The following is a 14,354-nucleotide window of genomic DNA, read 5'->3' on the forward strand; positions in this document are numbered from 1 at the left end:
AATGGAGCAGCGAATACTCCGGTTTGTGGATTTATTCGTCGTAAGAACGATAAAGTTTAAAGGAGACGGCTATCAGTGTAAGAATAGACTTTAAGATTGGCGTATCGAACGGGAAGCTTGCGATTGTAAGATGATTTTGTATTCGTCGTGATAACTGAATTTTGCATTTACGAACTATAATAATTAATTAACTAGACTCGTTAAAAAGAAAATAAAAGAAAATGTGCTGTAACGCGAGTTTCTCTTACAATTGCAAAGCGAACGAAGACGATGCATTGTGTAAATCACTCGTTTTGGTTATGCAATGACCGTCCCGCTCGCCGTTTGTAATCGATGGTTTAAATTATTAAGATTCTGTGTATAAGAAGAGATTTCTGTATAAGGACGGGAGAGATCTGCTAATTTCATACGGTGAGGATTGGTATACAATCGTGTAAATATATACACACGTCGCAAAAAATATTGCGTTGTTGTGTGCATTCGCTTTCCTTCATTTACGTAACCGATCCCTTCCTGCGGAAAAAGAAGATGAAACTCGAGTTTCATTGCCAAAAAGAGGAACGAAAGTTCAGATAAGAATTCTTGGAAGTAATACTTTTGAAATCGACCAGTATCGGCTAACGAAATATTTATTATTTGAAGATTTATTATTGTGTTTTCCACTGAGAGAAAAGTTTTTGAAGTGTTTGTTGACTAATTGCATGTAATTGCAACTGTAAAGTAATTGTGATTAGGAGCTCTTGTTTTATAATTATTATTGATATAATGTTAATAATGATACGTATATTTATATAATTCTATGTGCCAAAAACTATATAATTGGCACCGAAAATTATTATAAATCACAGTCATTTTGTAAATATTATTACTAATATTATAACAATAATAAAAATAGAGAGACTCCTCGTAATTATTTTACTATGTAATTAAAAACTTAATTAAATATACCGAACACTTTTCTCTCAGTATATATATCTATACCTTATTTATTTCCACGTAAAAATATTAAAAAGGAAAAGAACTGCAAACGTTTTATCGATACGATATTTGCTGTACAAAACTGATATCTCGCCATTGTAAGAAAGAAAAATTTATATAAACGCGCATATAATTTTATTAACGTTACGATCGAAAATAAAAAGAGTCAGGAGAAAAAATTCTATACTTAAATAAATTTCCTATACTTAAATAAATTCGCTAAAAAAAAAGACCATTGTTTAAATTAACATTTTATGTTTTTTAAAAACGCAAAAGCGTAGGAAGAAAGAAGAAGTGAAGAGAATTAATACAGTAGGAGAAAGGGGGGAGGAGACAGAGAGAAAGAGAGAGAGAGAGAGAGAGAGAGAGGATTAAAAACGTCGCGCGCGCGCTCACGCACGCGCAGTAGGCCAACGCGCCGATCACGTGACCGCCTTTGTGCCCGGCGCTGCTGTGGCGGATCGTGGTAGCGCAGGATCTGACGCGGCCTGGTGACATCAGTGGCCAGCAAGCTTCGACTGCGGGTAGACGTGTGTATCGTCGGCGGAGCGCGGCTCGATCTCCCGTCGCGGCTACGCGAGAGACTCTCTCCTTTTTTTCCCCCCTTTCCTCTCTGTCTCTGCCGTGCGCGCGTGTGTGTGTGTGCCTCTCTTTCTCTCTCTCTCTCTTCCTTCCTCTCTCTCTCTCTTTTTTATCCACTGTCGCTATCTGTCACCCCCGTCTCCGCGGCGTGTGTCGTCGCGCGCGCGTGTCGTCGACTTGGTACGAGAGAGAAACGTTTCTCCCCTTTCGCGTGTGGCTCTCCGCTGTTGGTGCTTTGGTGCTGCGCTTTCTGTCCCGCGTGTGCTCCGCGAGAAGCTTCGCTCCGAGAGGAGGTAATTTATCACGCACAGTGGCAAAGTGGTATAGTAGTGACGGCGGTGGCGACTCTCGCGGGAGGGGGGCGGGGGGGAAAGCTCGTGCGTGCGTGCGTGCGTGCGTGCATACGTGCGTGCATGCGTGCGTGCGTACGTGCGTGCGTACGTACGCGCACCGAGGGAATTATCTGTCATATATATATATATATATATCACGCACTCGACGACGACAACGGTCGTGCCGGAGTAATCGCGGCTTCCTCGCGTCGCGTTCCCATCGTCACGTCTCCTTTTTCTCTGTCTCCTAGGAACAAGCGCGCCCTCCAAAACATCTCCCCTGCGACTCGCGACACCCAGGAGGTAATCCCGATGACATTGTTATGAGGCCCACCGCCTGAGAGAGAGAGAGAGAGTGCGTGTGGAGCGGACTGCGATTGGAATACGTACACAGTGCGGCGGTATGTGGAAATGTGCGTGCGTGCGTGAATGGATACGTGCGTCAAACATAACCTAACCTAACCGGAGCATCGCCAAGCGCGCTAAGTGCCGTTCGCTGTCACGCTGCGATATCGTACGTGACGGAAGGTGTACACATACATACATCCATACATACGGATGCGTATGTGTATCATCGGGATCGCGGAGACAGGCCGTTCAAGATCAGGAATCGAAGAGGAACGACGTTAATAATAATAACGGTGTTCGTCGGCGGTGTGCGAGCGAGGAGTTATCTCAGTCACCTCAGTGCGATAAAGGACGCCGTCCGCGTGTGTATCTCGTTCATCCCCTCATCCAATCCCTTCCTTGCGATCATCCGCGGGAGAGGATTAATCGGAAGAGCCAGAGACAAAAACGACGATATACACATCCTTTCGAGTGCAGCGGAGAGAAGAGAGGAACTATGTTCGTCGCCGCGTGAGAGGAGCGATCGCACGCGGCTCATCAAACAATAACGGTGGCTCGCTTCGTCGTCGTGGAGCCGAGGGGGCACGGCCCGTGAAGTGGGGGCGGACGGGCCAGCAAGTGCTTTGATGGCAGTGGTTGGGCCCAGCCGGCACTCGCGGGTGTCCATGAGCGTGTCCATACCGCTGATGCAGGGCGGCGGGGCGGGGGCGACCGGCGCCGGAGGCGGGGGCGCCGGTGCCGCCGCTGCCGCCGCCGCCGCCGCAGCCGCCGGGGCCCATCCGGGCCAGGCGGTCCTCGCCGCCGCTGCTGCCGCCGCGGCCGCGGCCCAGGCGGCACCCCCCACTTACTACCACCCTGCGGCCCCCGCACCCCCGCCCCCGCCGCCTGCCCAGGATCCCGTCCAGCCGGACCGACCCATCGGTTACGGGGCCTTCGGCGTCGTCTGGTAAGTTGCGAATCTTATTGTTAATTCTCTTGGATTCTTCCGCTTTTGAAGAATTTTTCCCCTCCAGGGTTTCGATTTTTCTTTTTTTTTGGAGTGATGAACAGCTGATTGCGCGCAGAATGTTCGCTTCTTGTAAAATTTGCAAGTTTTAATATATTGACTTGCCACGTCGTGCATACATAAATGAATTTTCCTTACGTTACAGTTTTTATATCCGCGAACGCTGCGTCATTCAAAGTGAATGACACCAAACTTTCGTAAGTCCCGTCTTTCAACGGTAAAAAAAGAAATTATTTTGTGACAAGAAAGTAAATTATGAAAAAAATGTGTTTGGCCTCCTAGAATTTCGTGATATTAAACGTCATTTATGTATGAACGACGTGGCAATTTTGGTAGCAATACTTTGGAGAGAAAGAAATCTGAATCCCTTGCAACTGATATACTAGATATAAATATAAAAACTATAAAGAGTTATTTGGTCAACACGTTTTTAAATATTATGATGATAAATGATGTTCGCCAAACGAGAGTTAAGTAATTAACAAACTTGTTTTGATCCATGAATAGTCATCTGGAATGATTTTTATATAACAACGAGAAAATAAAATTTAATTAGTTTTTTACCGATTGAGAATTTATAGCTATTTAAAAAATTTTTTTATAGCAAATATTGAGTAAATCTGTATGCATAATGATTTCTGATTAATAAATCGTAGAACAATCAATATTGTGCAATATGTAATTAATAATAGCGACTTTTAATTGAAGTATAAAAAATTAGATAATTATTTATGTAATAAGAAATTAGGTAACTATTCCCTGAATTGACTATACATATCAGAATGGATGATCAAAATATTTGCGAGAGCAAGTGAAATTTTCCGCGAATAAATGATGAAAGCTTTTCGCGGTCAATTTATGGACATTAATTTTTGTGCTGATTTTAACATAATATCTATAAACCCCAGGATATACAATTACATCACATCGTGTCATAAATTATAATCGCACGCGTATTATTGAAAAGTCTGGTAATAACTACCAAATATTAAGTGAAATAATTTCAATCAAATGTTCGGTTAATACAATCAAAAATAATAATGTTACTTTTTTAAACATTTTTTAAATATTACCAAACATAATACTATAAACAATCTTCGAGTAATAATTATTAAATATTCAGAAAAGTAACATTACTTTTTCTTGTACTAACTGAACATTTGATCGAAACTATTTCATTCAACATTTGGTAGCTATTGCTGGGCTCTTTTTTTTCAGTGTACAGTTCGTTTTGACAAGTTTCAATATAGATTTTGCAGAAATCACGCGCGGAAGCTTTTTTCGCGGAAAAAATACATCTCTATTTACATTCGACGCTAACTCTCCGAATGTACTCCGGCAAGTATCCAAAATCGGTTATTTCGCATCTTTATCGTTCTATATCCGATTGTTCCCAGAAACGGGAGAATTCACGGGAAAATTCGCCACGAATGCGCAGCGTATTTAGATAGCGTTATCGCTCCAGCGAAGCCTTCGGATGCGCGCGCGTAAACGATGTCCCGGTAGAAAGTGGAGCGATGAGTTGCGGCAATCGCGATCACCCGCGCGAGGTGTATTCCGTATGTGAGAGTAAACCTCGTAGGAAACTCGTTTGCCCTTTTCCACGCTTAGCGAGCTCCTGACTTCCGTTTTTTTCCTCATCCGGCGGTGGAACAAACGAAAACGCTCGCATGAAAAAGTCACACTTGCGTCGAGAGCGCGAGTTCATCTCGGCGTCTGGAAAGTATATTTCTGTATCTCCCTCTCTCTCTCTCTTTCTCGGAGAGACTGGTAATAAATCACACTCGAAGTCGAAATAGCGTAGCTCCAAAGCGTCGCTCGAAAGATCGACGCTGCTGTACGAGATGGATAAACGTAATTATAAAATATACACTGTTAGATATGAAGGAGCAATTGTAGCTTAATCCCTTAAGTTAAATAACTTTTTGTTATTTTTAACTTTTATATGTATGTTAAAATGTAAATTAATCTATTTCTGTAGTCAGTTTCAAAGTAAACATTGTCCATATTAACGTATGCATTTAATAATAAACTAAATTTAAGTCAAATTTAATACAGTTTCTAGAATTAAATTGTTTAACTTCATTATTTTAGACGAATTAATGCACGATATACTACACACTATTGGAAAAAAATGTGTTGAATTTACATGTAAATATGTTGAACATAAATCACATACCTCAAACAGTTCGCTCAAATTTTTTATTTGATTTGACATAAAATGAATATGTTAGAAACAAGGTTAGAAGGTTACACAAATATTATGTGAGAGAATAAATACAAAAAAAAAGATAATATCGACATAATTTGTAAACAAACCGTTGAAGCATATTTTTTCAGTAAAATTAATGTTTATGATATGTTAAATAAATCCACATTTTATTCATTCATTTTAGAATTTACGTTTTAAAATACTTTACTTTTACGTTATTTGTTTATTTCGACATTAAGAAATAAAATAATTTAACACAAAATCTTTAAACAACATAATCACATTATATTATATTAATACTTGAATATATTAAAAAATTCAACACAATCTGTTAACAAGAACATTTTCAACACAAATACACAATTTTTTTTTCTATGGATGGATATCAATGGACGACCTATAAAGAATAATATTCTCGAATTGGATATAATTTGACATTATGAATTTACACATATTTTATAGATATACTCATTACTTATTTTGATAGTAAATTTGTAAAATATATGTGCGGCAGTATATAAATTTTTATCTATTACGTGTGTATTATATGCGTTGCATATTCACGTTTAGATAATATGAAATTATTTTGTTATATTATATTCTGTTACGGTCCATTATACCTCACACGTGTCTTCGTTCTGCAATTTTTCAACGGATAAGAAGAGATATGATATTCTCAGCTTTTTTTTTTAATTGAATTATCTCGCTCGAAAAAAAAGGTTAAATGTCAAATGTTCTATTTTTTCTTCGCTGATTATTTGTTAAAAATGTGTGTTGAAATGTAAAATAATACGCGGGGCAGAAGGAGCAACGTCGATAACGTTGGATATTCCAATATTGGCACTTTATAACGAATGAATTAAATTCACCGCTCTCTTTCGCCAGCATAGAAAATCGGGCAATGAAAAAAAATAGAGTCCGCGCTATAACAATATTTGTATAACGAACACTGTCTATATTTATCGTATACATCCGGCGATATTTACGGCGGCGTTTTTCCGCTTCTCCTCTCCCTCTTCCCGATAGAAAATATCATGACTTTTCCCGCATTTTCTCTGCGGGAGAACCCGATAGAGAGTTCTGTAGCTTTTTCATCGTCACACAACCAAAAGTCTCAGGGTCTGCACGCACTTTCTGTAACCGTAACCGTAAAGCCAAGGTTGCCACAAATCTGGAAATCAGGGATAGCCAGGAAAATTGAACGGTCGAAGAAAAGTCAGAGAATTTTGTAAAATTAAAATTTTTGGCTCCAAAGAAGTTTATAGTATATGTATACATCACACCTACGCAGCTTTCTACATATAACTATACTATCAAGTTAATTAACAATTAAAAATGCAAGGAACGTTAATTTACATTGCTATATTAGATTGAGCTCTCAAAATATTTAACGTTTTTCAAACCAGAACGGAAATATAATTTTAAAATGTTATTAAAGATCGAGAAAAATCATGAAATTTTGTCTGAAAATTAGCAAAATGTTATGTAATTTTAGAATGAGGAATTTATGACCGTGGAATGCGTACCTTCCATTTAGTGATACAAGTCGACACAAATGTCGTTTTATCTTTCTTTGCATGAGTAACGGAGACAGAATAATACTTGTGTCGATTTGTATACTAACAAAAATGGAAAACGTACCATAAGATTAACCGTGGGAAAACAGTTAAAAGTTTAAACCTGACATTTTTGAAAATTTTTGATTGTGATTGACTATAATTTTTACGATACGTCTTACGGTTAGTGGAAAGTATAAGCAGCCTTAAACACTTTTATCATAATGAACCGAAGTTTGAAGTTTTCACTCGACTTATGCGGGGAGCAGAACAATGTAGTTATCATATGAAGTCATTTACTTGATTTATCTATCTTTGAACAGCATGCTGCCCTTCTATTCATCTTGTATCTTACGCTCAAGGTATGTGTTTATTTTAAAATGCCTTACCTTGAGAAACTTTGTTGTGTAGGAAATGTTTCTAAATTGATTATACTGCATTGAGACAGCATTGTTATGTAGGAAGTGTTTCTAAATTGGTATTAGGCTGCATTGACTACATTCTTGTGTAGGAAGTGTTTCTAAATTGACATTAGATAAGGTTCAAAGGCACGTCCTTTGAGAATTTCAGAATCGACTTTATGTTCACTGAGTAGGAGCAGACTTTCTCTGTAAAAGCCGTAAATAGGTTTTAAGTTTCTTCACTAATCAAGAAACTATTCTGCATTTTATATACCTACCTATAACAAGAGGAAAAACATTTTTTTCAATAAAGATGTACAAAGATGAATTTGGCACGCAGCTTGTAATTTATCAATTTCCGACCTAAGATTTTCAAAATCTTTTTTTCAATAGTATTGTTAATTTATTATTGAAAAAAAATTTTTTGAAAAATATACAATTTAATATCTAAGCTCCAAATTTTTCCGAAATCGTGCTGCAGTTTTTTGAAATTCTTTGCTTTAAAATTTGCTTTAAAACGTATAAAATACATAAAATTTTATTTATTTTAATTCTTAAAGCTCAATTTGCTGAAAAGTTTATTATTCTCAATCGCTTATCTCTTAAAAGTAATTAACATTGCGGCATTTTTATCGAGAAAGTTATAATTTGTTAATGATGGCATTCCGCAAAGGATGTAATTTTTTTTTAATTTTATCAATATTTTATTACATTGCTGTAAATTAATTTTATCAATATGTAATTATTTCTTGAACAGTAAAATAGAAATTTACTTTAATAATAGTTACCTTTGATGCATCTCTGTAAAGAATTGGAGAAGCTAAGAAACTTATCTCGGTATGCGATCCATTTGGCGTTCGCACAATATCAAAATCGAGTTTTGCGATCGATAGGCAACGAGATCGCACGTCGGACTTTATCGACGGTCTTAATTAGGGGTTTATCCCTTCTTAATATCAGATAAGTCCGCTATCTGCAAATCAAGTGGATCGCCCGGTGCGCGAATGGACGAGGCTAAAGTACCCCGACCTTATTCCACTGAGCTGACTTAAGAAAATATCGAGAGAAAGAAAAAAGATAGAATGAGCGAGCAAGCTTCTTTAGAGACGCATTTTTAGCGATTCTGCGAATCGGCACTTTTATAACATCCTTACTAAGCATCGAGTGTAAAAGTGATAAACTATCAGCAAATTGAGAAAAATTTTTGGTCGAAAATGAGAGAATCAGAAGATTCTGATATCAATGAGAATTCTGATTATCTCAAAATAGAGTTATAATAGATTCAACAAAAAATTCTGATTTATCCTTTTTTAACTAAAATTTCAATTAATGCAACTAGACTCTTTTTTTATTACATTCTCTATTTTTATATCTGTAAAATGCGATATAAATATTGCACAAATAAATAACCTATTTTTTAAATGAAATTCAATATTTATTATTAAAACCTATCGATAAGTTCAATCTTGAATATAATTCTTATCATTTTTTAATACTTTCCTTTACTTTTCAAGCTGTAGATTTCGATTCGATAGAAAGGCTGATTCTTTAATAAATTCATCAAGTCATTTTCTTACTTCTTTACGAAGAGAATTTTTTTCTTAGAATTTACCTTGAAAACATGATAATCGTAGGACAACATTGTACTTCGAAGAATTTTATGTGAATTTCTCTCATTCACTAATAAAACTACAATAAAATAAGTTTGATTAATTTTATTGAAACGCATGGTAAAATCCTTTAAAATATATTGTATCACAACTGACATATTTTCAAGATAAATTTGAAATTCTTTCTGTGAGAAAATTCTTTCTGTGTTGAATGTTTTCAAATTTTTTAAAGTCAGATAAAGAGTGCGTTTGTTTTTGACGTTCACGCGCTGTAAGTTTCATTCTATCTTTATCGTTCATTACAGATGAAAAGGAAAATAAAATGAAGCTTACAGCGTGAGCGTCAAAAACAAATGAACCCAAAGTACGCTGCATCAACCGTAACAAATGATAATCTGAAGGCACTATGTCCGGCGTATAGTCACTGGACAGAGCGCCTTCAGATTATCATTTGTTCCAGTCGATGCAATGCGTTTTGTTTGACAAAAAATTTAGAAATGTCGAGGAAATAAGAAAGTACGACTTGATAAATTTACTGGAAGTAAAAACCAGTCTTTCCATCGAGAGCCAGAATCTATAACTTTCCTGAAAGGTGGAAGAAAACAATGAAAAATAATAAGGATCATTTTTATGACTGAGTTATTACTGGTAGTTTTTTGACAATAAATATTGAATTTTATTAAAAAATGATAGATTTTATTTATTTCTACATCTAATATGTAAAACTCGTGTTTCACAAGATTTGAAGACTATATGAAGACTATCAGATTGAAATATAATTTGAAGATTCGATTACGATAAATATTGGATCTGCATTTCCATTAGCTGAATCAGTTATATTTTTTAATGTTTCCATCTCTTAGCAATTTTTTATTAATTACTTTATTACGCAGATTTTTTAATAATAATTTCTTTTGAGAAGGAAAGAAATCTCTCTTTTGTAATTTACGAGGCTCTCTGTACATATACTTTTTCCAAAGTATCGCTAATGTATTATATTGGCTTATGTACGTCGTATGATTTTATACGATTTAATTAACTTTTTTTTTTTCTGTAAAGTGTAAAAAACATGTAAGAGTTATGAAATAAGTAATGAAGGGTGAACGATAGGATAATTTAAAATCAATAATATTCAAATCAAATACTATAAAAAATACGTGGTCAAATACAATAAAATTCAAATACTAAAAAAATACGATCCAAACACATACTTTTTTCCCTTATTCTTCGTTTTGCTGATACAATTTCGATGCGCACGTGCATATCGTAATAATATACGCGTGCATATGAAGGACAAGGTCCTAACATTGACTCCAAATGCTATTGGAGTAAATTGCACAACCTCGGCTCTCATTCACTGCCAGTTCACATATCCAACTCTTGATTGTTTATTTGACACATTTAATAAAAATATCGATCCTATATTGTAACTGAATTTTCGAATCGTGTTTTAATTTGTTATAATCCTTTGTGAAACACAATTTTTTTTTTATATTTATAAAACATTTCAGAGATATAAAAACTTTAAAAAATGAAATGAACGTACTCTTTAAAATCTTTGGAGTGGAATAATAATTTTAAAGAGTGATAATTGAGCCAGTGTTGAAAAGGAGTGGTTTTAATTGTCAATTTTTTCGGAGAGAAGAGTGAGATTTTACTCTTTAAAGTTAGATTTCACTCCAAAGATTTTAGAGAATTAAGATGACATTTTAGCGTTTAAGATAAAATGTCATCTTAACTTTGTATGTTGGAATGTCATCTTGGCTTTGTATGTTTAGAATTATTTACGCGACCTCGAAGTTCTTCAATGTATCAGAGAATTATTAATTCTCGGGGCCTCGCGACTTCATTGGAAACGCAGAATGTGCTCACGCACTATGCTCGAAACGCGCGTTAATTTCAACTTTGATGATACTGCCTTGAATTTATGACAGGATGGCTTCCTTATCCTTTAAGATCGTGCATATTCATGTGAAGGTTAATCTGACAAGTTCTCCAATAGTCTGAGCAATTAATATCCACTTGCGCATAACGAGTCCGCGGATACCTTTTTTCGCCTTATGCTCTAACATCTGGATGTTGGAATACATAAGGTGTCACATTTACTCAACGAACATTTACTCAATGAACATTAAGGTGTTTCCTCACAGCAACAATTTGCGGTAGACATTTCGCTGAAGAGAAATATTATATTTTATCGAGGAATTACGACTCAATAACCAGACTCTATATAATTTAGAAATTTGTAAGACTGTAGAGGCTTGAAATTAATGAATTTAAAATGATTATTTTTTTTTAGTGCTAATTGTATTTCTTACTACTTATTATTAAATATACTGAGACAATTAAACTCGAAAAGATCGAAAAATTTATTTTGTATTTAAGATACCGATTATTTTTATCAATTGCTTGTATAGATAGAAAAAGTGACTTTGCTGAAGTTTATCTAAAAATTTAGATAAATACAAATTTGAAAATATAACAGCAAAATACAACTAGGCGTTAGGAGTCAGCGCTGGATTTTATTTTGCGCAATGCTAACTAATAACTATTAATAAATAACAAATTCGATTTGTACGTTTCGGCTCACTTTTTGAGCCATCCTCAGCAATAACAAATTACCACTTATCAAACTATAAATTCTATCGAGCTGCGTTTCGCACAATTGTAGTTCCGACCTCCAATAATGCAGTCGCAGTGGGCAAAATTTTATTTTATTCTCAAATCTGTGTCAGCTAAATTTTTAAATACTTTAACTTTTCTTAAGACATAATCTTATAATTTTTTATTGCATACATTATGATTAGAAAATGCTTTTTTTTTTGAGAAATTGAAAGAAATTTCGTTTTGTACCAACTCTAATTATAGAAAATTAAATTATTAAAAGTTTTAATCGAAAAAGATTGCAATATTATATATAATTGCAACTTTTTTTATTTTTGAGACTAATTCTGCTTATACACTATTTATCGAATTTTATTGAAAAATCTAATATCTACAGCCGCACAAAGCCGGTACACCGTGTATAGTTAGTCTAATACATACCTGGAGCGTATACGCGATGGCGACTGGTACTGCTGGTGCTCACAGGTGCAAGAAACACGAAACCATCTTCATCGCGTGCTGTACGATCGCGTTTCTGTAAATTAGAGTCAATGTTAGAGCCGCTGGGAGAGAAAAAGGGAGAGAGAAATGATCTTTTTGCGTTCCGAATTGATTAGCTTGATGGAATCCCACCTTCTCGACAAAACCGTGAAGATCCATATTAATCGCAGAATAATACAAATTAGTCGAGGAACGTGTCGATCACGTACTTACAAGAGATTAAGTATAACATAAAAATATAATATGTAAAATGAAATATCATAAATATTTTTTCCTCTTTACTATAAAATGAAGAAAATATTTTATATATATATATTTATTCATAATCAAAATAAAATCTTTTGATAACTGGCAAGCCGTAGTAGAACTTGACGCAAATAATTAATATACATTACAAAGGAATACAAGAGCGTGTCTGCGCTGTACTATCGAGATATCGTGTCTCTCTATTCATAGCTAGTCAATCGAACTTTCATATCATAACGCGTGACAGCGACGAGTGCTTTTTTGCGTGCGCGAAAAAGCAGAAAAAGCGTCGGGCGGAAACCGCGGGTACCGAAAGCTCCGCGTTACGTTTTTCCGCGATCGAGTTCGCGACTGGCGGCGGCGGCGTCGCGCCGATTGAATCTCGATAGCGGACATGCTATTCGCGTAAAAGTCCGCTGACGTGACGTGTAACGGATGGCGACGGTAAAACGCATGCATTCGGCGTCTCGTTTACACGCGTAAAAACGTTTCGGCCGGACGTAAAATCGTTGGTACTGATAACAGCTGCTTGGCGAATCGCGCGATATTATTAGCACTTTCGTTCTCGTGAATGGCTTTATGGCGTAGCTTGTGGCGTAGATTATTTAAAAGGATCAACACTGAGAAAAATGTACCACAAGAAATACGAACAAAATAAATTCTGGTCATATATATCAGAATTTGATTACCTATTTTGATTATAATAGAATTTTGAAATTTCTGGTCACCTGATAAAATGTTTGAGATATTTAATTATAAGTGTCTGATTTATATTTTGCTGATTGAATCTACTAGAATTTCAATTAATGCAACGAGGCTTTTTTTTAAGAAAAAATTCATCTATGATAGAAAATCTTTTATACATACACAAAATGCGTGCATATAGAAGATCTTTTTTTATATACAGAATGTCCCAAAATTCGGAATACAAGGCATGATACTTTATGCTAAAACAAACAACTTTTTTCTTTTGCAAAATTGCGTCTGACAAGTTTTTGCAGAGGAGCAGGTTGAAGTTGTACGAGTAAACGCAAAAATTATTTATCGACTGTAATTTTACTATAGGAAAAGTTGTTCGTTTTAGCACAAAAACAACTTTTTCCTTTAGCAAAATTGCGTCCGGTAAATAGTTTTTGCAGAAGAGCAGGTTGAAGTTAACAAATAAGCGCAAAAATTATTTATCGGACGCAATTAAAGGAAAAAGTTGTTTCTTTCAACATAAAGTATCATGCTCTGTATTCCGAATGCGTGAATTTTGGGACACCTTGTATATACACAACGTTTAATAAATATTTTATATTAATCGTTGCATTTACAGAACAAAAATCATACACAATACGCGTACAGTGTTATATATTTTTATTTTTTCTGTCTTATATTCGCTTCGTCTACGTTAAACACATATATTATTTGCATATTTAGAATAAATTGGGATACATAAATATACATTATTTATTGCCACTGGTAATACAGTAATTATTATAACAGTAATTATCGAAACACGAGCGATAAAACAGCAGCAGGGTAAACGTCAATCCTGATCGGTGCGTATCGGGGTTAATTTTAACCGGGCGACCGGACGGGCCGCAGGTGGGCCTTATACCAACCCGCGTCGACGGACGGAACCCAAGCCAGCTGCCGCCAAGCAGGTGATGCCGCAGCTGCCAGCGAATACGTCCTCGTCGAATCCCCCACTCGTCCTGGACCACTCTCGTCCTGGATCGATCAATGGTCTCTCATGCTGGAAAAAGTAGCCTCGAAAACCCTTGCGATCGATCGCGAAACGCGCTCCCTTTAATTGCTTCGCCTCTTCCAGATGTCGACGTGCTTTAATCGCAATATATATATATATATCTTTTGCCGCTATTCAAAATGAAACGGTTAAAATTTATTTATTTCACAATATATAATAATTTTGCTAAGCATAAAAAGTATAAAATTAAATATGTAGAGAGAATTAAATATAATTTAATAAATA

The 14,354-nt window shown here is 35.7% G+C and overlaps 1 protein-coding gene across 4 annotated transcripts in view; it reads left to right on the forward strand.

Annotated features, from left to right (window-relative positions):
* The first annotated feature begins 1,483 nt into the window (after positions 1-1,483).
* The window catches only part of nmo (serine/threonine-protein kinase nemo), a 119,664-nt gene continuing 106,793 nt past the window's right edge, over positions 1,484-14,354 (forward strand). For 3 of the 4 annotated variants that reach the window (XR_015546594.1, XR_015546595.1, XM_087410997.1), the window contains exon 1: positions 1,484-3,186. Coding sequence is in view for 2 of the 4 variants with exons in the window: in XM_087410997.1 (XP_087267123.1) it covers positions 2,867-3,186 (320 nt within the window). In the remaining 2 variants the exon portion in view is untranslated. The remainder of the gene's footprint in view (positions 3,187-14,354) is intronic. The other variant, XM_087410996.1, reaches the window with a different exon arrangement.

The sequence above is a fragment of the Acromyrmex echinatior genome, chromosome 11 (assembly GCF_024713525.1).
Source record: "Acromyrmex echinatior isolate Ae372 chromosome 11, ASM2471352v2, whole genome shotgun sequence".
NCBI lineage: Eukaryota > Metazoa > Arthropoda > Insecta > Hymenoptera > Formicidae > Acromyrmex > Acromyrmex echinatior.